General features: G+C 41.4%; 1 protein-coding gene across 4 annotated transcripts; it reads left to right on the forward strand.

Moving 5' to 3' along the window:
* The first annotated feature begins 500 nt into the window (after window positions 1–500).
* Window positions 501–15,446, forward strand: LOC129695621 (sialidase-4-like). Of its 4 annotated transcripts, none has more exons than XM_055632739.1 (4): window positions 501–593; window positions 3,193–3,255; window positions 7,262–7,506; window positions 13,122–15,446. In XM_055632739.1, the coding sequence occupies exons 3-4, from the start codon at window positions 7,303–7,305 to the stop codon at window positions 14,142–14,144; spliced, it is 1,227 nt and encodes a 408-aa protein (XP_055488714.1). In that variant the 5' UTR covers window positions 501–593; window positions 3,193–3,255; window positions 7,262–7,302; the 3' UTR covers window positions 14,145–15,446. The 4 variants fall into 4 exon arrangements, with proteins under 4 accessions (XP_055488714.1, XP_055488715.1, XP_055488716.1 ...); XM_055632740.1 differs by lacking the exon at window positions 501–593 and adding an exon at window positions 3,906–3,981; XM_055632741.1 differs by lacking the exon at window positions 501–593 and having other exon boundaries at window positions 7,246–7,506.
* The last annotated feature ends 7,137 nt before the right edge of the window (window positions 15,447–22,583 follow it).

The raw sequence follows: 22,583 nt of genomic DNA on the forward strand, positions 1-22,583 counted from the left end.
AGTGTGTAGAACAAAAAGATGCTTAGTTGAAGTTGGAGATAGGATCAAAAGTTTCATGTTGATCAAATGATTCCAGCCAAAGATGAGCCAAAAACTGAGCATGAAGTCCTAATCCCCGAGTCTTTATCTGAAAGTGAGTTGGAAGAGCCAACTGTGATTGAAACACGGAGTTCAGTTAGTACAGACAAACAAAAACAAATCCTCTGGTAAAGGTCAGGGTACTTAAACAGTTAAACAGTTGAGTCAATACCTAAACCTGTTACACCTGTTACTGTTAGACGATCAGGCAGGATCTGTAAACCAGTGGTCAGATTAGGTTTTTAAGTTAAGTAACTCAATGTCTAGGTAGAATGAAAATGTGTAAATATGTAAAATAAATATATTGTGTTATCATTTAAGATTTAATGAAAACTGGTTTAAATCCAGTATCACAACAAGAAAATTGTTACTGTGTACTTAGATTTAATACTTAAAAAAGGGGAGAGCAGCGTAATGTATTCATGCATATGCATGTATATGCTAATGAGTTGGTGTTGTATATAAGTAGGGAATGTTGGGTAATAAATCTCTCTTGTGATCCAGCCAGCCTGCGTGTAAGTTGTTATTCCTTCTGCTGTCCGGCAGCTCGTTCTATACACCCACCACCATTTGTGTGAAAAAGTTATCCCTCAGATTTGTGTTGAATCTTTTCCCCTTCACCTTGAGCCTATGTCCTCTGGCCCACGATTCCCCCACTCTATTCCTCACATGATCTTATACACCTCTATAAGATCGCCCCTCATACTCCTGCGTTCCAAGGAATAGAGACCCAGCCTACTCAATCTCTCCCTAGCTCAGATCCTCTAGTTCTGGAGACATCCTCATAAATCTTCTCTGAACCCTTTCAAGCTTTGCAATATCTTTCCTATAACATGGTGCCCAGAACTGAGCCCAATACTCTAAATGCAGTCTCAATCCTCAACACATTGCTGACCCCTACCTCACAGACGCCTACCGCACAGCACTGGTTACAGGCTTTCAATCACAAAACCAACCATCCACAACTACCTCCCGCAGAGCTGGAGTGAAACCAAAGATTTAACAGAGTCTTTCATAGGTGACACCATCAAAGAGTGGGCAACATTTGCCATGTAAGAAATGTCCAATTACCACAATTAATATATTTGTTTCAAGCGATCCCAATATATATTCCAAAATATTTTTTCAAAAAATTACATTCCACTATCACTAATTTTATATGGGACTACAGAACACATAGAATTCAACGAAAGCATTTGTGCAAATCTAAAGAAGTTGGGGGTTTATCATTACCTAACTTTATATATTACTACTGGGCAGTGCATATTAAGAACATAATATACTGGCTGGATAGTTCCACTCAGCAGTTGGAGTGGATAAGAATGGAGAAAGAGGAGTGCTATCCGCACGATATAGGAACGATCCTGCTCTCACCGATAAAATTGAATAGTATAATATATAAGAAGAACCCAATTATTCACAATATAATAAGAATTTGGAAACAAATAAAAGTATCCTTGAAATTAAATAATTTATCAGTACTAACCCCACTATTGAACAACCCCGCATTCAAACCTTCTCTCATCGACAAAACATATCAACAATGGGATAGACTGGGGATTAGGAAAGTAGGGGATATGTATGAAGTGGGCAAACTGTTATCATTTCAACAACTAAAATTAAAATTTAAATTGAAGGATAATCAATATTTTAAATATATACAGGTATGTGACTTTATGAAGAAATATACACATAGATTTCAAACTGTATTTTTAGATCCTTTGGAAGAAGCAATGAATATTAAGGCTGATTCACAAAAATTAATATCATACTTTTATAATAATATATTAAATAGAGAATCACCCTCAACAGAAGCATTAAGGGAAGATTGGGAACAAGAGCTAATGATAAAGATCTCGAAGGATAGATGGGAAAAGTATTTGATGAATACACATAACTGTTCTATTAATGCAAGACATAATTTAATTCAATTCAAATTATTACATAGACTATATTATTCAAAAACGAGGTTGAATAAATTTTATCCAAACGTCTCTCCCAGATGCGATAAATGTTTGTTTCAAAACGCTAATATAACACATTCATTTGTAGGATGTACAAAGTTGAATAAATTTTGGAGTGATATATTTGATATATTTACAAAGATTTTCAAGTCAAGAATAGAACCCAAAACGGAATGGGTTATATTTGGAATAATAGGAGAAGATACCAATTTAAATAAAGATCAAAATGTTTTTTTTAATTATGGGTTAATAAATAGAAAGAAATTGATACTTAAATTTTGGAAAAAATACAACCACACCAACTGTTAAAATGTGGATTAGGAATATGATGGACATAGCACGCCTTGAAGAAATGAGACTCCGACTAATAGATAAATATGACCAATTCTTAAGGAGTTGGTCTCCTTTCATCGACTTTTTGGAATCATGTGATGCAGCGGTACCGTAAGGATTGCTGATTTCAGTTCATGACGCGGATAGAGCTACATCTCCGAATACAGATTTGAAAAATTCTCTTTTAAGGGGCCTTCTCTTCTATTTCTGCTCTCCACTTTCTCTCTTCCTTTTTTTTATTTTTTATATACACACTTCACGTTTTTCTACTCTCTACCATCTATTTTTCCACTTTTTTCCCCTTTCTATTGTTTTCTTTTTCTTGTCCTGCTTACTTCCTTCTTATAACATAAAACTAGAGGTTGTACATAGAATGGATTACGGTATTACATAGTTGGCACCTAAAATTAGGTTCCACTGCACTGTTTTGTGCTGTATTAACTTCTAATAAAATAATCAAAAAAAAAACAAAAAAAGAAATGTCCAATGCCATATAAGAAATGTCATTGTATTTGGGGTCTGACATAACAAATATCTTTTGATGGGGTAAAGCTCCATTTGGGAGTTTGCCAGCATTAGGAAAGTTTCATGATTGTATTTTAGTCAAGTGATTACTCTGAAGGTACCCACTTAAGGACTGACTGAGAACAAATGCAGACGTTGAAATCGCTTGTAAATCTCATTGATGTCCGGATCACATTTCAGTGAAGGAAGCAAGCAGTTAAATTCCAATAAACACATTCCTGATGTGCATTCGTCATTCCGTCTAATCATGTCCTTATATTTCTTGGGCGTGCTTTGTATTTCCTGTCTAAAGGAGCAAGCCAACATTTCGGTTCGAAGCCGTGCATCAGGACTGAGGGAAGAGTAAAGATTGCCAGTAAGTAGCCGTAAAAGGGATGGGAAAGAGGCTGGTAAGTGATAGGGGGAACGGGGGTGTTAGTGAGAGTAATGGAAGCAGGTGGGTGGGAGGGGATGGAATAAGTGAACAAAGAATGAGAAGAAAACGAGATGGACAGGAAAATGTATGTGGAAGGAAAATACAGCAGATGTGGGAGGGATGGGTTGAGTTTTGATTGGAAGGATACAGAAGATAGAGTACAGAATATAGTTCTTCGCATTGTAGTGTATCAGTTCCATAGACAAATTGCTCTGTAGGGTAGAGGTGAATGGAAAAGTATCCTACCTTATTGAGGACTGTTCCGAAGACTGGTAACAGAGGTGAAGAAGCTGTTCCTGAGTCTGGTGGTGCCCCCTTTCAAGCTTCTGTGCCTTCTGTTGGAAGGGATCAGGAAGAAGCAATGACTGGCGAAAAGCTCCTTTTGCAAGCTAGTGTGAAGTGTAGATGGAGTCAATGGTGGAAAGTCTGGTATGTGTAATGGACTGGGCTACATTTACACCTCTGCAGTTTATTGTGTTCTTAGGCAGAGCAGTTTGAAAACCAAGCTGTGATGCAACCCAGCAGTATGCTTTCTATAGCGCGTCTGTAGAAATTGGTAATAGTCACTGAAGTCTGCTAAATTTCCTCAGATTTCTCAGGAAGTGGACGGGTTGGTGTGCCTTCCTGGCTTTCGCTTTCATGTGGTTGGACCACTGCAGATCATTGGTAATATTAACACCAAGCAACTTGAAGCTCTCAACCTTTTCCACTTCCGCACCATTGATATTGATTGGGGCATGTACGTTATCATGCTTCCCGAAGTCAATAAGTAGCTCCTTTACCTTGTTGACATTGCAGAAGAAGTTATTGTCCTGATACTATGTCACTGGTTCTCTCTCTTCTTCCTGTACTCCATCCTCATTGTTTGGAATTCATCCCACCACAATGGTGTCATCTGCAAAACCTGTTGACGGAATTAGAGCCAAAGTTTGCCATACAATCATGAGGGTATAGCAGGGAGTATAGTAGTGGACTGAGAAAACATCCTTATGGGGTACCAAAGTTGAGAATTTTTGTGTATGTGTTGTCAACTGTCCTTGCTGAGTGAGGTCTGTGGGTTTGAAGGTCAAGGATCCAGTGGCAGAATGGGGGAGCTGATTCTTTGCTCTAAGAGTTTGGAGGTGAGTTTGGATGGGATTATGGTGTTGAAGGCAGAGCTATGGTTGATAAATAGGAGTCTAGTGTGGGAGTCACTTATCTAGGTGTTCCAGTGTTGAGTTTAGAGTAAGGGAGATGTTGTGTGCTGTGAACCTGTGACGTCGGTAAGTAAACTACAGTGGATCACGGCTGGCTGGGAGGCTGGAGCTAATGTGTGTCATCACCAATCTCTCAAAGCACTTCATGATGGTGTATATGAGAGCCACTGGATGGTAATCATTAGGCACACCACCTTCATTTTCTTTGGCACCGGAGATGACAGTGGTCTTTTTGAAGCAGGTGTCAGGTGCTTAAAGATGTCTGTGAATACCTCTGTGAGAATCTAGAAGTATACGTGTCCTTGCCTCATGACACCAGCTCAGCCCAGAATTTCCTTTTGGCATTCTAGCTCTGCGAAGGCCGTGGATAGATTTCTTGTTCTGCTCAGGATCATTTCACACGACTGCTGCAGATTCAGACTTTAGCTGGGAGTGGACCTTGCAGTTCATCCATGGTGTCCGACTGGGAAATATGCATATCATCTTCTTTGGTACATTATCCTCAACACATTGCTGATAAAGTCTGTGGCATATTCGTCTAGGTTAGCCGCAGTTTCCTTGAATACAGACCAGTCCAGTCCACTAATTGAAAACAGTCGCAAAGGATGTTAATTGTTTCCATTGACCAACACTTCACGTGTTTCTGTACCGGATCTTCTCACTTCAGTTTGTGCAGTGAATAGCTTGCAGGTTGTTCAGCAGGGAATAGAAGCACAGACAGGTGATCAGATTTACCAAAATGCAGTCTGCGAAAGGAGCGGTATGCGTTTTTTGATGATTATGTAGCAGTGGTCGAGGGTGTTTGGTCCTCGGGTTGGGCAGGAGACGTGTTGATAATATTTTGGCAGAACGCTCTTGAGATTAGTCTGATCACCGGCTATTGTGAGCAAGGCCTCGGGGTACTTTTTTTTTCAAGGATATTGATGAGTGTGTTGTTCCTCAAGTGAGAGCTTAGTACCAGTATGTAGTTTGCAGTCGGGATCAAAGATCTTATAGCAGAGCAAGATGGCCTACTCCTACACAAAACACGTAGTACGGTCATGGGCAGATTCATGGGTGATTATAGGACCCATGTTAGCAACCAGCCTCCGCCATCTTGTTCTGCCATCTTGCTCCGCCATCTTGCTTCCGGCCAAAGATCGGATCTTTGCTTCTGCCTCCGCTCCAGTATCTTCGCTTTGGTCTTTGACTTGGGCAGGGAGAGAGGGGTGAGCGGCCTGGGGCAGCAGGGAGGCCTGGGGCCTAGGTGGGGAGAGGGGGTGCGCGGCCCGGGGCAGTGGGGAGAGAGGAGGGGAGTAGTGCAAGTGGGGTAGTGGTGGCGCAGGAGTGTTGGGTAGGGCCGGGGAAGGGAGAGAGCAAAGATCTTATAGCAGAGCTCCGCTATAAGATCTTTGGGAGAGAGAGGTGGGGTAGGGGCCGGGGTGCAGAGCATGGGGAGAGATGTGGGGTTGGGGGCTGCTGGTAGTTTAAGGGACTACAGCATAGGAGGGGGGGGAGACGTTGTAGTGTGGGTGGAGGCGCGGGATGCCGGGGGCGGGGAGTTGAGGGGTGGGATAGGGCCGAGTGTGTGTGAAGTTGGGGGGAGGGTTACAATGTTTATTATTTAATGTCCCTTGTCTAGTCTGAAATAAAGTTCATCATTGGATATAAAAATCAGAAGAAATATAATTGTGTGTGTTATATGATTATAAACATCTATATTACATTCATGTATGTGTGTTCTTTCCAGCACAATCTAGTCAGTTGTATGCTTATGGAATAAAACCATCCTTAAGTTATTCAGCTTTTGTAAATCTTGCTCAAAACAAATTTAATTTGGTGAAATTCTTCAATTAGATAACCCCACCATTACAGGCAGATCTCATTTCACTCTCTGGCTATTGGGAAGACCAGACCCCTTTTTATTTGTGGAGAAACAACTCCATAGAAAATAGAAAATAAGCACAAAAACAGGTAAGTAACATTCCAGGGCTAGAGCAACTGGAACCTTCATATTGCTATTATTTTCCCAAATACTGCAGATGTGAACAGTGTGATTACATTAATGTGATTAGATGAATGAATTACAGAGTGGAAGTGTAATACAAAATCCTCAAACACAGCATATGAGCCATTTAAAAATAAATGATTTAAAAATCATTAAAAAAGAAAATTACCAGTCAAAATTTATAAACATTTTATTCCTTAACAAGAATTAACAGAATTATGAACTAACAGAATTATGAATCTAACCCTATATCACACACAAAAACTGTCCCCCCGCAACGTTGATTACCCTGCGATTCGGGTCGGATCGGGTAGGTAAAATGGGCGGGGGAAATGCCCAGGATCCCCTCCGCAACGTACTACACGTCAGCCCATTGCATTTCGCAGGAGTGGCCAAAGGTCACTCTATAATCTTTGGGAGTGGCCTATCTTGCTCCGCAACAGGATCTTTGGCCGGGATCAAAGATTATAGAGGAGCTTGGTCGGGATATCCAAAGTGAATTCCCATGGCAGGTAGAATGGACAATCCTTCACCGTAATATATCCCAGATCTGGAGAGCAGAACCTCACCAGGACTTTTTAATCAGTGAACAATGAAATGAGGTGGTGGCAATACTAAAAACTGCAGCTACCTGTGTTTTACTTTTGCTACTGGACACACTATCAGAATAAATATCACCTAGTTATCTATTGGTTCATTCCTAATGTGCACAATTCAGGTACAAGTTTCAAAGATAATTCTGAGCAGCTTTCTCCTTCTGCAGAGACGTTTATTTATAACTACACGCTATTCTAGTTTTCTACGATGGCTTCTTCAGAATCTGTTGACACAACCGACCTGTTTGAGAAGGACCAAACTGAGGGGTATCGTATTCCTGCTCTGCTCCACATTCCAAACGCAAACATACTTCTGGCGTTTGCTGAGAAGAGAAGCGGCCTCCGTGATGAAGATGCCACCAAGCTGTACATGCGTGAGGGCACATATGACAACCCTTCAAACAAATTTCAGGTAAACAAAGTCGATCCCTAAAAGGGTCACATTTTTGAACCTGCCTGGCGTCCAGCCTTTTTCTGACCGCATCCAGGCCACAACACTTGACTATTTTGTTTGCATTTCTAAGAATGAATGAATTAAATAAAACATTCTGCCCGTACAGTCACAATGTCTGTATGGATTACAGTAACTGTCCAAAATTGCAACCCCTCAATCACTTTATTTGTGAATGTCAAGGTACAAACCACATGACAAACTTACTGGTCTAGGAACTGCCTCCAATGGCAAATCATAAATGGAGAAACCAGCTCTTCCTCTGGGAGAGAGGCATGGTAGATTCTGTTTCCTCTCTCCTCGCAAATCATTTGTTGTATGAATCTCATAACCATATAACCATATAACCATATAACAATTACAGCACGGAAACAGGCCATCTCGGCCCTACAAGTCCGTGCCGAACAACTTTTTTTCCCCTTAGTCCCACCTGCCTGCACTCATACCATAACCCTCCATTCCCTTCTCATCCATATGCCTATCCAATTTATTTTTAAATGATACCAATGAACCTGCTGACACCACTTCCACTGGAAGCTCATTCCACACCGCTATCACTCTCTGAGTAAAGAAGTTCCCCCTCATATTACCCCTAAACTTCTGTCCCTTAATTCTGAAGTCATGTCCTCTTCCGAGACTTTTAAACATTCTAAACGCATCAAGTTGAATGTTTCCACCTCTGTTGTCCAGTTGCAAGAGACCACCCCTTTCTTGCTTAGGTTCTGGACTTGGAAACCACCGACTTGAAAGTACACAACTTGTGTTTATGCAAAGAAGATGGAACAGCACAGCACAAGAAATGTCATTCGGCCCACAGTGTCCATGATGACAAATTAATCGTCTCTGCTTGCATGTGACTCCATTCCCTGCATATTTGTGTCCCTACATTGGGGGTTCAGTATTGATGTGGATAGAGAACTGGCTGGCAAACAGGAAGCAAAGAGTAGGAGTAAACGGGTCCTTTTCACAATGGCAGGCAGTGACTAGTGGGGTACCGCAAGGCTCAGTACTGGGACCCCAGCTATTTACAATATATATTAATGATCTGGATGAGGGAATTGAAGGCAATATCTCCAAGTTTGCGGATGACACTAAGCTGGGGGGCAGTGTTAGCTGTGAGGAGGATGCTAGGAGACTGCAGGGTGACTTGGATAGGCTGGGTGAGTGGGCAAATGTTTGGCAGATGCAGTATAATGTGGATAAATGTGAGGTTATCCATTTTGGTGGCAAAAACAGGAAAGCAGACTATTATCTAAATGGTGGTCGATTGGGAAAGGGGGAGATGCAGCGACACCTGGGTGTCATGGTACACCAGTCATTGAAGGTAGGCATGCAGGTGCAGCAGGCAGTAAAGAAAGCGAATGGTATGTTAGCTTTCATTGCAAAAGGATTTGAGTATAGGAGCAGAGAGGTTCTACTGCAGTTGTACAGGGCCTTGGTGAGACCACACCTGGAGTATTGCGTACAGTTTTGGTCTCCAAATCTGAGGAAGGACATTATTGCCATAGAGGGAGTGCAGAGACGGTTCACCAGACTGATTCCTGGGATGTCAGGACTGTCTTATGAAGAAAGACTGGATAGACTTGGTTTATACTCTCTAGAATTTAGAAGATTGAGAGGGGATCTTATAGAAACTTACAAAATTCTTAAGGGGTTGGACAGGCTAGATGCAGGAAGATTGTTCCCGATGTTGGGGAAGTCCAGGACAAGGGGTCACAGCTTAAGGATAAAGGGGAAATCCTTTAAAACCGAGATGAGAAGAACTTTTTTCACGCAGAGAGTGGTGAATCTCTGGAACTCTCTGCCACAGAGGGTAGTTGAGGCCAGTTCATTGGCTATATTTAAGAGGGAGTTAGATGAGGCCCTTGTGGCTAAGGTGGATCAGGGGGTATGGAGAGAAAGCAGGTACGGGATACTGAGTTGGATGATCAGCCATGATCATATTGAATGGCGGTGCAGGCTCGAAGGGCCGAATGGCCTACTCCTGCACCTAATTTCTATGTTTCTATGTTTCTATAAAACCTGCACCCCCCCATTGTATCAGTCTCCACCACCACCCCTGGCAACATGTTGCAGGCACCTACCCCTCTCTGTGTAAATACTTGCCCTGTACATCTACTTTAAATGTTGCCCCTCCCAATTTAAATGTATTTTCTCTAGTCTTTGACATTTCCACCCAAGGAAAGTGGTTCTGTCTACCCTATCTGTGCTACCCTATAATTTTATATACTCTGCCTTTAACGTCCAATGCTCCAGAGAAAACATTCCAAGTTTATCTAACCTTTTCTTTTAGCTAAGATGCTCTAATCCAGGCAACATTCTGGTAAAACCTCTTCCAACGGCTCCACAGCCTTTCTGTTATGGACCAGATATGCCACAATTCTCCAAATATGGTATAACCAGTCCTATAAAGTTGCAACTAGACTTTCTGACAAACATATCACACACCTTCTTTGCCACTTTCAGGGAGCTATACACTCTACATATGAACTATCCATTCTCTAATCACAGTTGACATACAGGAGGCATCTTCAGATTCTTCCGATGCACCTGTTTTTATAACATATCTTTATTGCAGCACCTGGAAATTAATGATCAATAGAAGACATTTTGTATCATTTTACTATTGTTTTTGTTCCTTCTCACAAAACCTCTCTAAATTATTGGTCTCTATTCCAAAGAACAAACATTGGGTCAACCTTGATATGTACTAATGTTGCTAATATCTGTTCCTGTGGATTTGACCAAAAATATGGTAACCAAAGTTCTATAAACAAAGTCCTATAAACTCATAACTTTTTGAATTTTCCCTTTCATTTTGGCCAACTCTTCGTCATCTGTAACTTTTTTACATCAGCCACCTACACGGGCCTTTACGTTTACTATGCATGAGTAGCTTACAGTGTAGGTATGTTGCTAAGCCTGCCTGAAGCGTCGTTGAAAATCTGCCCCAGCCCGTGTGTGTGATTTTGGCGCTGTTTTGAGGGGGCGGGTTTTTTTTTTTTTTTTTTTTTTTATTTTTAAAAAGATGAGAATAAGAAAAAGAGGTTAGATAGTAAAGGATAGAAAAATGTGAAATATATAGTGTGTGAAGAAAGAAAACGAGTAAATGAAGAAAGTTGAGAGAGAAAATAGTGAAAAGAAAAGGAGATCATTATTTATAGTCTTGACCAACCCTCGTCCAGTCCTGAAACAGTTATTTTTTACAATTGTGTTGCACCATATGATTCCAAAAAAACGACGAATGGAGACCAACTCGTTATGAATTGGTCTGATTTATCCGGGGGCGGGTTTAAAACGCGATTTTTACTAGGCTGTTGCAATCGGAAATGTTCAGCCTAGTAAATCATTATGAAAAATCGCTGAAAGACCCCATCGCAAAAGGTAATATTAGTTTTTATGGCCTTGTATAATAGTTATAGTAGTTTAAAAATCACTCTCTAAACCACGACCTCTCGCAGCCCCAGGATTTTATAAAGCAAACAATTAAAGGTATGTAGCTTATTTTTAAAGGGCTTCTTAAGAACCCTATATACAAAGTTTTCTATAGCGAGTAGCTCATTTTGGGCTCTTTATATCCCGCAGTATTTTTCTGGGCATTTGAGGGCACAAATCCAGCGCAATGTGAGCGTTCTAAACCAGCGCGTTCACGTGAACCCACTAGAAAGCTGATTTAAATGGACTAATTTACAGCAATTGAACACTAAATTCCTTCCATTTGGCCTATAAATTAATGTAAATGAGATTTCAAAATCATGTTTTATTGTGAATTATTTATGAATATTATTTGGACACGGGCTATTTAAAAATGTTAATCATTTATTAAGAAATGGATAGATGTTTAGATCTAGTAATTGAAGTTTGAAATTTGCTACACTTGGGTAACTAACTAATTATATGTTTCAATTTCAGGTCATCCAAGTAATATTATTTTATATTTGTTTCAGAATGCTTCAATCTACGATAACTGAAAATTTCATTCAGTTCTCTTAATTTTTAAGAAGGTTATGGGCTTTTGACTGCCCACGATCACAGCTTTTTTGTAATGTCCATAGAAAATCAATAGGGAACAAGATGCTAATTTCCGAGTATGAAAATGTCCATAACTTTTTAAATACTTGAGATATGAAAGTGAATTAGGTGTCAAATTAAACTTCATTTTATGCTTTATCTGATGGGATAAATTGCAGACTTGATTTTTTAAATCTCAAAATTTTGTAACATTGCTATACAGTGGAGCAGTTCCCTCATTGAACATAGCAAATATGGGAGTTGGCTATAAATCCCTCACGGCTGCTTCACCTGCAGGCATCAGAGATCTGACCTTCAACCTCAGGCACTTTTAACTACCTGCCTTGAAAGCTTTGATTCTCCAGTCTCCGGAGTTTTCTTTAACACGGCATCTTCAGCTCAATGGGGTAAAGAATTCCAAAGGTTTACAGCTATCTGAATGAAGACATTTCTCCTTATCTCTTGTTGCACAAATGATCTTTGTTTTGAGCTTATGCTCATCTCTACTAAATTTTCACTGTATCCATGCTATCAAGTCACCCCTTAACTTTCAATAATATCACCTTCCCTTTTGCATAGAGGCTCAAACTGTTCAATAAGATTTGTGTCATAAAATTAAGAGAGATGCATTCACAACTTTAACTTCAAGGAATATGTGTATGCACTCAATCTAGTTAGAGATGTGGGCAGTAATTACATCCTGGCTGAAGGTATGTGCACCAGCAATAGTTGTATTGATAGTAAAGATGTCCTACAAAATAGTATACAATTGTTTCCTGAGTATCCTACCACCAACATAGGAACAGAGACTTGTAGAAACATGGAGCTGTAGATGCTGGTTTACAAAAGAAGACACAAAGTGGCTGGAGTAACTCGGTGAGTTAGGCTGCATCTCTGGACAGCATGGATTGGTGGCATTTTGGGTTTTGACCCTTCTTTTGATTGTGGGGGCAAGACAAAGTCTGGCAGGCAATAGACCGATACATGTTCTTCTGAGATGCTGCCTGACTCCTGGGTTACCCTAGCACTTTGTATCTTCTTTAGGTTTAGAGCAGTCTGTTTGGTGATGATTGCACTGTCCAGTTCTGTCTGCAACTCCCCAGACAATAAAGTCATTTTTGCATGCAACAAAACTAGATGACACTCAAATTTGCACTAATTGGCCAGTAACAGTTTTGTAACACTTGCCAGCTGCTGACCATCTCAAAGGAGAAAACTACCATCCCCTAACATTAAATAAGGTTACCATTCTCATATTTCACAGTATTAACATGCTTAAGGATAACCAATGGACCCTAAATTGAATGGGACCAGTCCCGCAAATACAGTAGCTACAGAAACAAGTCAGCGATTGGGTTTTCAATGGCAGGTGAATATCCTCGATATTTCCCCAAAACCTTCTGCCATCCAGAAGGCGTCAGGTTTGCGATGGGAAGTTCCCCACTTTCCTCAATGGTAGAGCTCTCATGACATTCAAAAAAATTGATTTAATCTCCAAAGGAATATTTGAATATCAAAATTGCTACAAATCTGTGTTATGTGACTCTTTTGGTCTTACTTTTTAGTGGAAGGAAGTGAAAGCTATCCAGTCTGCCACCAAGGAGGGGTATCGATCCATGAATCCTTGTCCCGTCTATGAGAAAAAGACGAACACTATCTTTCTCTTCTTCATTGCAGTCGAAAATCATAAGTCTGAGCAAGATCAAATCGACCAAAACAAAAATGCTGCACGACTTTATTATGTTACCAGTGCCGACCACGGGCAGAACTGGAGTGAACCTAGTAAAGATCTAACAGATGATTTCGAGTGTGACTGGGCAACATTTGCCTTGGGTCCCGGCCATGGCATTCAGCTAAGTAATGGCTGTCTTATTATCCCTGCCAATGCTCACGTAAAAGAGTCAGATAAACAAGTCAGGGTACATGCTTTCACTTTCTTTAGTGAAGATCGCGGAAAGACCTGGCAGTTAGGGTCCTTTGTTTCTGGGGAGGAGTGTGGAGAATGTCAGGTGGCGATGGTGCACGAATACAAAGTATCTAGTTCCAAATGCTGCAAAGTTAGCAATTGTAGACGACCTCTAATCTATTGCAATGCTCGGAGCAATAAGAATGGTGAGAAACAGTATCGGGTGGAGACTTTCAGTCAGGATGGTGGAAAAACCTTCACAGAAGGGAAACTGATGAAACGGCTGGTTGAACCTCCCAAAGGTTGCCATGGCAGTGTCATCAGTTTTCCTTCCTCTGTAGTTTTGCGTGTCAAAAACTACTCTGAAGTTGAAAAGTATCACGATGGACAGGGAAATAACTCCCAAGAGTTTGACATTATACTGTTCTCGCACACCACAGACACAAAATCACGGAATGATTTAGGAATTTACCTTGCTACCTATTCTGGTAATAGTCCAATCTGGACTAATCCTTGGGTCATTAGTGCAGGTAAATGTGGCTATTCAGACCTGGCATTTATTCAACTTCCTAAGAAAAATCCTGTTGTTGCTTGTTTGTTTGAACAAGGGAGCACAAATGAAAAAATCTCATTTTGTCTTTTGCAAATCGATGATATTATTGTGAACACTATAAAACGCTGATTGATTTCAGTGTCCTTTATTGCGTATATTATGAATAAATCTGATTGATTGATTATTTGATTGATTGATTGATGGGAATCCAGATTCTGACAGTAACAATTTGAAATTAATTTTTTTTCATTTCAACAATTACAACTGAAATATAACTTGAAAAATAATCGATATTTTAAATATCTTCAAATCCGTGATTATCTGAAAAAATATACAAAGGACTATTATAATGTGCCCCCAGACTTATTAGATGAAGCCATGAAGATAAAGGCTAAATCAGCAAATCTAATGTCATACTTATATAATATTATATTGAATATAGAAATACCTACAACAGATAATATTAGAAGAGATTGGGAACAAGAATTAGCTATAAAAAATTTCAAAAGAGAGCTGGGATAAACACTTAAGATATGTGCATAAATGCTCGATCAACGTACGACATACTCTAATCCAATATAAAACATTACATAGACTATATTATTCAAAAACTAAAATAAATAAACTCTTCCCCAATGTCTCACTCATTTGTGATAAATGTCAGGTACAAGAAGCTAACATAGCGCACTCTTTTGTTTTCTGTACAAAAATTCAAAAATTCTGGAACAAAATATTTGAAATCTTTACAAAATTATTTAAAATAAAACTTCTACCCAGAGTAGAATGGATCATTTTTGGAATATCGGAAGCTAACCCTGAATTAAATATGTTTCAAAAGAACTTACTTAATTATGGGCTAATAATCGGAAAAAAGCTTATACTTAAATTTTGGAAAAATGCTCCAATACCAACAAAAATGTGGATTTCAAACATGTTCAAAACATTACACTTGGAAGAGTTGAGACTCCTCCTAGCAGGTAAAGCAGATCACTTCCAAAAGACGTGGTCTGCATTTATGGAACTATTACAAGCTAAGATGCAATAATAAGTTAAAATATAAAGGCTACCAGGACCGGGTAATGGGGGGTATAAAATACATTTTTAATAAAAACATGGTTGGTAGATCCTTTTTTGCGGAGTTTTGTGTTACAATAGAGCGACTGATTTTCCTTTTTTCCTTTTTTTTCCTTTCTTTCTAGGGTCTTAATTATTTTCTTTGCTTCCTTCTCTAATTCCTTCCCTAAGGGGTTCTTTTCTCCCAACACTTTCCTGCACCTTCACGATTCTTGCTTACTTTTCTTACTTCTTTTATTTCTTTCTCTTTTACAGCTCAAAAAATGAAGTGGTACAACATAATGTAATAAGATATATGCGATGTATTAATGTGATTTACTGTACTGCTAATAAAAATAAAATAAAAATAAAAAATTTTTTTTAAAAAGAAAATAAATGTTTTGGTTCCCAAACAGTACATTAATCATTTGTAATATCACGTAGCATGTTAAGGAACTTCGTAATACTTGTTAACTTTGAAATAAAAATGGAGATAAGCGACTGAAGCACTGTTATGCAGCCAATGGCTGCACAAACTTTCCAATAATTTTACAATGCCTTCTGCTATAATTTAAACATTTTCTCAGCATTATGATTTGCTCACACCAGGGTCAGATTCCTTCTGCAGAGAGCAGAAATAATGTGTAAAAATTACAGCATTCCCTATTTATGCCAAAGTTAAAGAGCAGTAAGAATGCTAATTCGATTTATATAAAGCACCATAAAGCAAAACGTTTGCAAGTTTTAGACCTTAAGAATGCAGTGATAGTGGATGATGAAAATTAACTGACTAGCATACACAAAGCAGCTGTCTAAAAGTTAATGACCAGGTGTTATTTGCAATGAATCGTGTCTCAGACTCGAAATACAAACCGTGTAACTTATATTAGATTAGATGGGTGGCACAGTTTGTGGAACTGCTGTCTCGGCATCAGAGAACCAGGTACAATTATGACCTTGAGTCAGGCGGGATCCTTTATCAGAATGATGGTCTTCATGAGCCAAAATGCTGTCTGTCCATTTCCCTCCATAGATGCAGCCTGATCCACTGAGTTCCTCCAGCATTTTGTTTTTTGCTCAAAATGTCAGCACCTGGAGTTTATTGAGTCTCCTCTAACCATTAGTGTGTATTTAATTCTCATCATAGGTTTACATCATGGCAGGTGGCCATTATTCTGTATGATTGATTTCTGAAGAAAATTGAGATAAATGTTTTTTGTCATTATTTACATTTGCTGAGACTATGGGGCTGATCTTCTGCTGTCCTTAGATCATTAGCCGCCTGGTTTGGGGCCATGCTGTTCCTTCCAGTGCTGTTTGCTGTTGGCTCCCTGCCCATCGGCTTGGTGTGGGGCAGTGTAGGAGGCATCTCAGTTCAAGCTGGTCACACTCCCAGAATGGCTGGTGACGCCCACCGCAGACTAACTGGCTGTCAGCTCTGTCACTCTTATTCAATGTTTGTAATACAATTGTGCCAAAGTTACTTGAGAAGTTTTGAAAACAGAAAATCAAATTAAAATCTTGGAACCAGTAAAGCAATTTCTTTCTGACTCTTCTCCTCCTCTTCCTTTCTCCTTTCTGCCGCCCCTCCCCCCCCTCTCCCCAGTCTGAAGAAGGGTTTCGGCCCAAAACGTTGCCTATTTCCTTCGCTCCTTAGATGCTGCCTCACCCGCTGAGTTTCTCCATCATTTTTGTCTACCTCTGTTTCTGACTGCTGGATTTGAAAGTCACTGTACCCTTGACAACTTAGCCTTGTACCCTTTCCGACATTCCATCCACCCTATCCCTTGCAACTTAAAATTATTGTGTTTTCTCATTTTTCCAGATTTGATGAAGGGTCAATCTTGCTCTCCCCAATTGTCCTGCTTCAATTGCTGAATGCTTCCAGCACTTCCTATTTTCATTTCAAACTTCCCGAAGCAACAGACATTTTTCTCCAGTAACTTTACTTACTTTTGCCCTGTAGCGACTTAACCTATGCATGTTAATAGGACTGCTATTGCTTGCACCAAGCAAAGGCTAATGGGACAAATTACTCGGACTGCTGTCCTGCTGGTTTGTCCGAGTGGTCCAATGGATGAGTGACAAAGCTATGCTATTATGGGACTTCGGACAGGTGTGGTGCTGAGCCTTGAGGTTATGTTGAGCTGCAACAGAAGAGTGTGAAAAGGACTGGGATAAAGAGGTGAGAGTGGAGACTCGGGAATTGCAGATGCTGGAATCTTGCACAAAACACAAATTGCAGGAGGAACTCAGCAGGTCAGGCAGTATTTGTGGAGGGATTGGACAGACTATGTTTTGGGTTGAGACACTTCTTCAAAGGTTAGAGTGCATCCAGGATGAGGTATTGAAGTAACAGTTAACTGAAAGATCAGGGTTACCCTTGCAGAATGAACAGAGTTGTTGCGTGAAGTAGCCGTGGATGCCACACTGCGAGTACTGAACACAGCACACTAAATTCAAAGAATTACAAGTGAATCATTGCTTCACCTGATAGGAATATTTTGCACCCTCAAATTATGCTGATGATCAAACCACATTGTAATATCTACAGCAACTGAAAAATTATGTTCATGATAACATCAAAAATATCACCTACTCAACCTTAAAGCTTGTAGATTCGATGCTTGCTGGATTATTTCATATCAACACTCCAATTGTAATTTGATACTTGTTCTGGCATATTCTAGCAAAGTCCTGTGCTTTCCTGTACCATTTATATTCTTAACTACTGTAATTACCAATAAAGATTTGTCATGAAATATTGCAGACTTCTTCTTTACTGCTCTCAATATAAATCACATAAGATATTTAGAAATTTATAATTTCGCAGAAGTCTGTTTCATAAACAATATGCAGTGGATTACATTAAGATAATTCAGTGGTTTAGCTATTTTAGCCTGAGCTTTAGATTTAAGCCAATTAGTATTGTAACCAAATTAGTTACCATATTCTTATTAGAAGTAAAACATAAGTAAAGTGAAGTATCCTTTATTGTCATTCAGACTTTTCAGTCTGAACAAAATGTTGTGCCTTGCGGTCATTACATAGAATAGAATAAAAAACACACAATAAACACAGATTTAACATCCACCACAGTGAGTCCACCAGGTCCTCCTCACTGTGATGGAAGGCAAAAGTCTTAAGTCCTTGTCTCTTCCCTCCTTGTTCTCCCTCTGTGTTGAGACGATCCAGGCTCCGATGTTGCGACCCCGCCGGGTGAGGGTAAGTAAGTTCCGCGGCTGAATCCGAGCTCCGCGAATGGGCCGGTTCAAACTCCGCAGCCCGGGGTGGTCGAAGCTGCGGAAGCTGCCACCATCCAGTCTAGCGGACGAAGTTGTTGTTGTGGGAGCTCTGGAAAACAGGTCACTGGGCCCGCGGCCGAAATTGGGTCGCCGTCAACGCAACGCCGCTACAGCCCCGAAGTCGGCCAGCCCCACGTTGGAAAGTCCTGGCTCTGCCTCCGGAGCCTCGAGATCGGTCCCAGTTGGAGGCCGCCAGCTCCGCCATTAGGCCTCAGTGCAGACAGAGACAGAGACGGGGGATACGACAAGAAAAAGTCGCATCCCCCCGAAGGAAGAGACAAAAAACATGTTTTCTCCCCCCCCCCCCCCCCCCCCCACCCCCCCCCCCACACACACATACACAACCCAAATAAACTAAAATTAACTAAAACGGAACAAAAAGAAAACAAAAAAAAAGAAAAGACAAACTGACTGCAGGCGAGCCGCAGCTGCAAATTGGTACGGAACATTTGCATTTTCCAGTTTGAAATTGTGCAATATGGTGCATACTGTAGTGAGTCTTTTAACTTACACTTGAATGCAATATATATGCTTTAAATTGGATAGAAGCGTTTTTGAAAGGGGGGAGGCTGTGCGATCACTGATCACTGGCCTTGGGGTTACCCGGTAAGGGACTGGAGCAACCGAGTGGGGAGAGAGTGTGGAAGAAGGAGTGTGTCCCCCCTCCCAGGGTAGAAACTTTTTGAAATTTGTTGTATTAAAATCATGTTTTAGTGCACTGTAGAAGTATGATTTCAATGTTTTTTGTATTAAGTATTTTTAAGAGGTAACTTTTTAAGGGGTAACTTTATCCACACAAAGGGTGATGAGTGTATGGAACAAGCTGCCAGAGGAGGTAGTTGAGGCAGGGACCATCCCAACATTTAAGAACAAGTTGGACTGATACATGGACAGGTTTGGAGGTATGGACAAAAAGCAGGTAGCGTAGCTGGGACATGTTGGCGGGTGTGGGCAAATTGCGCCGAAGGGCCTGTTTTCACACTGTATCACTCTATGACTACATTACACCTCCACCATGCATGAATGCTTCAAAATCAAGTGATCGAGTTTTATTGCCATATACTCAAGCACAGAAACTTAGAAAATAGGTGCAGGAAAAGGCCATTCGGCCCTTCGAGCCAGCACTGCCATTCAATATGATCAAGGCTATTCATCTAAAATCATTACCTCTTTCCTGTTTTTTCCCCATATCCCTTGATGTCGTTAGCCCCAAGAACTAAATGTAACTCTCTCTTGAATACATCCAGTGAATTGGCCTACACTGCCTTCTGTGGCACAGAATTCCACAGATTCACAACTCTCAGCATGAAGAAAGTTTGGCCTCATCTCAGTCCTAACTGCCCCCCCCCTTTATTCTTAAACTGTGACCCATGGTTCTGAACGCCCCCAACATTGGGAACATTTTTCCTGCAGTTACAGTAAGTAAAAATCTAGCAGGCAAGCAAGATGCTTTCACCAACCTCCCCCATTTGAAGTCCACTATCTTCCACCGTTTCTATCCAGTGCTTGGTACTTACTTCCAGCAGCCACTGGTTGTCCTCCAGGATGCACCGAGCCACAGCTTGATCCATGCCGGTCACTTGGGCGAATTCGGCACAGAGACTCTCAAGGCAGCGGCGCAACACTTCGACGCCTCCGACAGCCCGGGACTCTTGCACTGAGGCTGCTCCATGGCCGGAGCTGCAGTGAGCGACTCGCCAGCCCGGCAAACACTCGCCAGCCCTGCTCCCCGTCCACATCTGTACCCACCGCTGCTTCTTCTTGCAACACCCGCGGCCCATGCAATTGATATGAGTTTTGAATTTTTTGTTGATCACAGAATTTCTCACAACAGAGCGTAAGAAATTTGTGATCAGCGTGAGAATTTGGTGAAATGCGTGATTCTCACGCTCAATGCATGGGATTTGGCAGCCCTGACTCTCCCCTCTCTCTCTCTCCCCTCTCTCTCTCTCTCTCTCTCTCTCTCTCTCTCTCTCTCTCTCTCTGTCTGTCCCCCTCTCTCTCTCCTCCCTCTCTGACTCTCTCTCCCTCTCTCTCCACCTCTCTTTCTCTCTGCCCCCTCTCTCTCCCTCCCTCACTCTCTCTCTCTCAATCCCTCTCTCTCTCTCTCTCTCTCTCTCCCCCCCTCTGTCTCTCTCTCTCTCTTTCTCCCTCCCTCTCTCTCCCTCTCTCTCTCCCCCTTTCTCCTCTCTCTCTTTCTCTCCCTCTCTCTCTCTCTCCTCTCTCTCTCTCTCCCTACTCTCTACCCTCTCGCTCTCTCTCTCTCTCTCTCTTTCTCTCTCTCTCTCTCTCTCTCTTCCCCCTCTCTCCTCTTTTCTCCCTCTCTCATTCTGCTCCCCTCTCTCTCCCCCTCTCTCTGTCTCTCTGCTCCTCTCCCCCCTCTCTCCCTCCCCCTCTCTCCCCCCGTCTGCTTCTCCCATCTGTCTCCCTCTCTCCCCTCCCTCCCTCGGTACCTCTCCCTCTCTCCCTCTCTCTCTCCCCCCCTCTATCTCTCCCCCCCTCTTCCCCTCTTTCTCTTATCTCCCTCTCTCTCTCTGCTCACCCCCTCTCTCCCTTGTCTCCCCCCCCTCCCCCCTCCTCTTCCCCTCCCTCTCCTCTCTTCCCCTCGCTCTCCCCCCTCTCTCTATCCTCTCTCTCTCCCCTCTCACTCCCTCCCTTTCCCCTAACTCTCTCGCCCCTCTCTTCCCATTCTCTCTCCCCTCTTTCCCCTAACTCTCTCTCCCCCCCTCTCTTTCTTCTATCTTTCTCCCTCCCTATCTCCCCCTCTCTCTCCCTCTCCATACACTCTCCCCTCTCTGTCTCTCCTCTCACCTCTCTCTCCTCCCCTTCTCTCTCCCTCTCTCTCCCCCATTTCTCCCTCCCACCTCACTCTCCCCCTTAACATCTTGTTCCCTATTGATTTTCTATGGACATAACAAAAAAACTGTGATCGTGGACAGTCAAAAGCCCATAACTTTCTTAAAAATTAAGAAAACTGAATGAAATTTGCAGTTATCATAGATTGAAGCATTCTGAAACAAATATAAAATAATCTTACTTGGATGACCTGAAATTAAAGCATATAATTAGTTAGTTACCCAATTGTAGCTAATTTCAGACTTCAATTACTAGATCTAAACATCTATCCATTTCTTAATAAATGATTAACATTTTTAAATAGCCTAAATGTCCAAATAATATTCACAAATAATTCACCATAAAACATGATTTTTTAGTCTCATTTACATTAATTTATAGGCCAAATGGAAGGAATTTAGTGTTCAATTGCTGTAAATTAAAGTCCATTTAAATCAGCTTTCTAGTGGGATCTTGTGAACGCACTGGTTTAGAACGTTCACATTGCGGTGGATTTGTGCCCTCAAATGCCCAGAAAAATACTACGGGATATAATGGGCCCAAAATTAGCTACTCGCAACTTTAAACTTTGTATAAAGGGATCTTAAGAAGCCCTTTTTAACGTAAAAATAAACAGCCTACCTTCCGTTTTCCCCTGTATGAGCTCCGGCCGGTTGCTGGTGGTCGGGGGTTTAGAGGTTAATTTTTAACCTACTATAACAAGTATAGAAAGCCCTTAAAACTAAAAATAGCTCCAGCTACGGAATCTTCCAGCGATTTTTCGTTAATAATTAACTAGGCTGAAAAACCTCGATTTGAACAGCCTAGTGAACCCGCCCCCCTCTAAACGGCGCCAAAATGGCGCACATGGGCTGGGACAGATTTTCAGTGACGCTTCAGGTAGGCTTTGCAACATACCTACTTATAGTGCTCCGCTATAAGATCTTTGGTCCAGAGTGCTCCATGGCCGGAGCTGCCGCGAGCGACTCGTCACCCCCCGCAAACACTCGCAGCCCAGCTCCCCACATCTGTTCCCGCCGCTGGTTCTGCTCCCATCCCTCCCTCAGCCCCGGCTCTCCAACACCCGCGGACCATGCAGTTTATCCCAGTTTTTAAATTTTCATTGATCACAGAATTTCTCACCCCAGAGCGTGAGAAATTTCCGATCAGCGTGAGGACGTGAGAGTTTGCTTGAGGGCGTGATTCTCACGCTCAAAGCGTGAGAGTTGGCAGCCCTGGAATAACAAAAGTAATCATCTCCCAAATAACAATTCAATTTTGTTCATTTAAAATTAGTAGAAATCTCACATAAGAAATAGAAATTCACACAATTCACTGGAATTGCATTGGCCATTATGAAATTCAGATTATTTTA

This window comes from Leucoraja erinacea, chromosome 3 (assembly GCF_028641065.1).
Source record: "Leucoraja erinacea ecotype New England chromosome 3, Leri_hhj_1, whole genome shotgun sequence".
Taxonomy (NCBI): domain Eukaryota; kingdom Metazoa; phylum Chordata; class Chondrichthyes; order Rajiformes; family Rajidae; genus Leucoraja; species Leucoraja erinaceus.

What these genes read in the sequence shown, in the direction of transcription:
- LOC129695621 (XM_055632739.1), top strand. Translation starts at nt 7,303, where the DNA reads ATGGCTTCTTCAGAATCTGTTGACACAACCGACCTGTTTGAGAAGGAC. An exon ending in ACCCTTCAAACAAATTTCAG is followed by an intron (nt 7,507 to 13,121) that starts GTAAACAAAGTC and finishes CTTACTTTTTAG; the next exon opens with TGGAAGGAAGTGAAAGCTAT.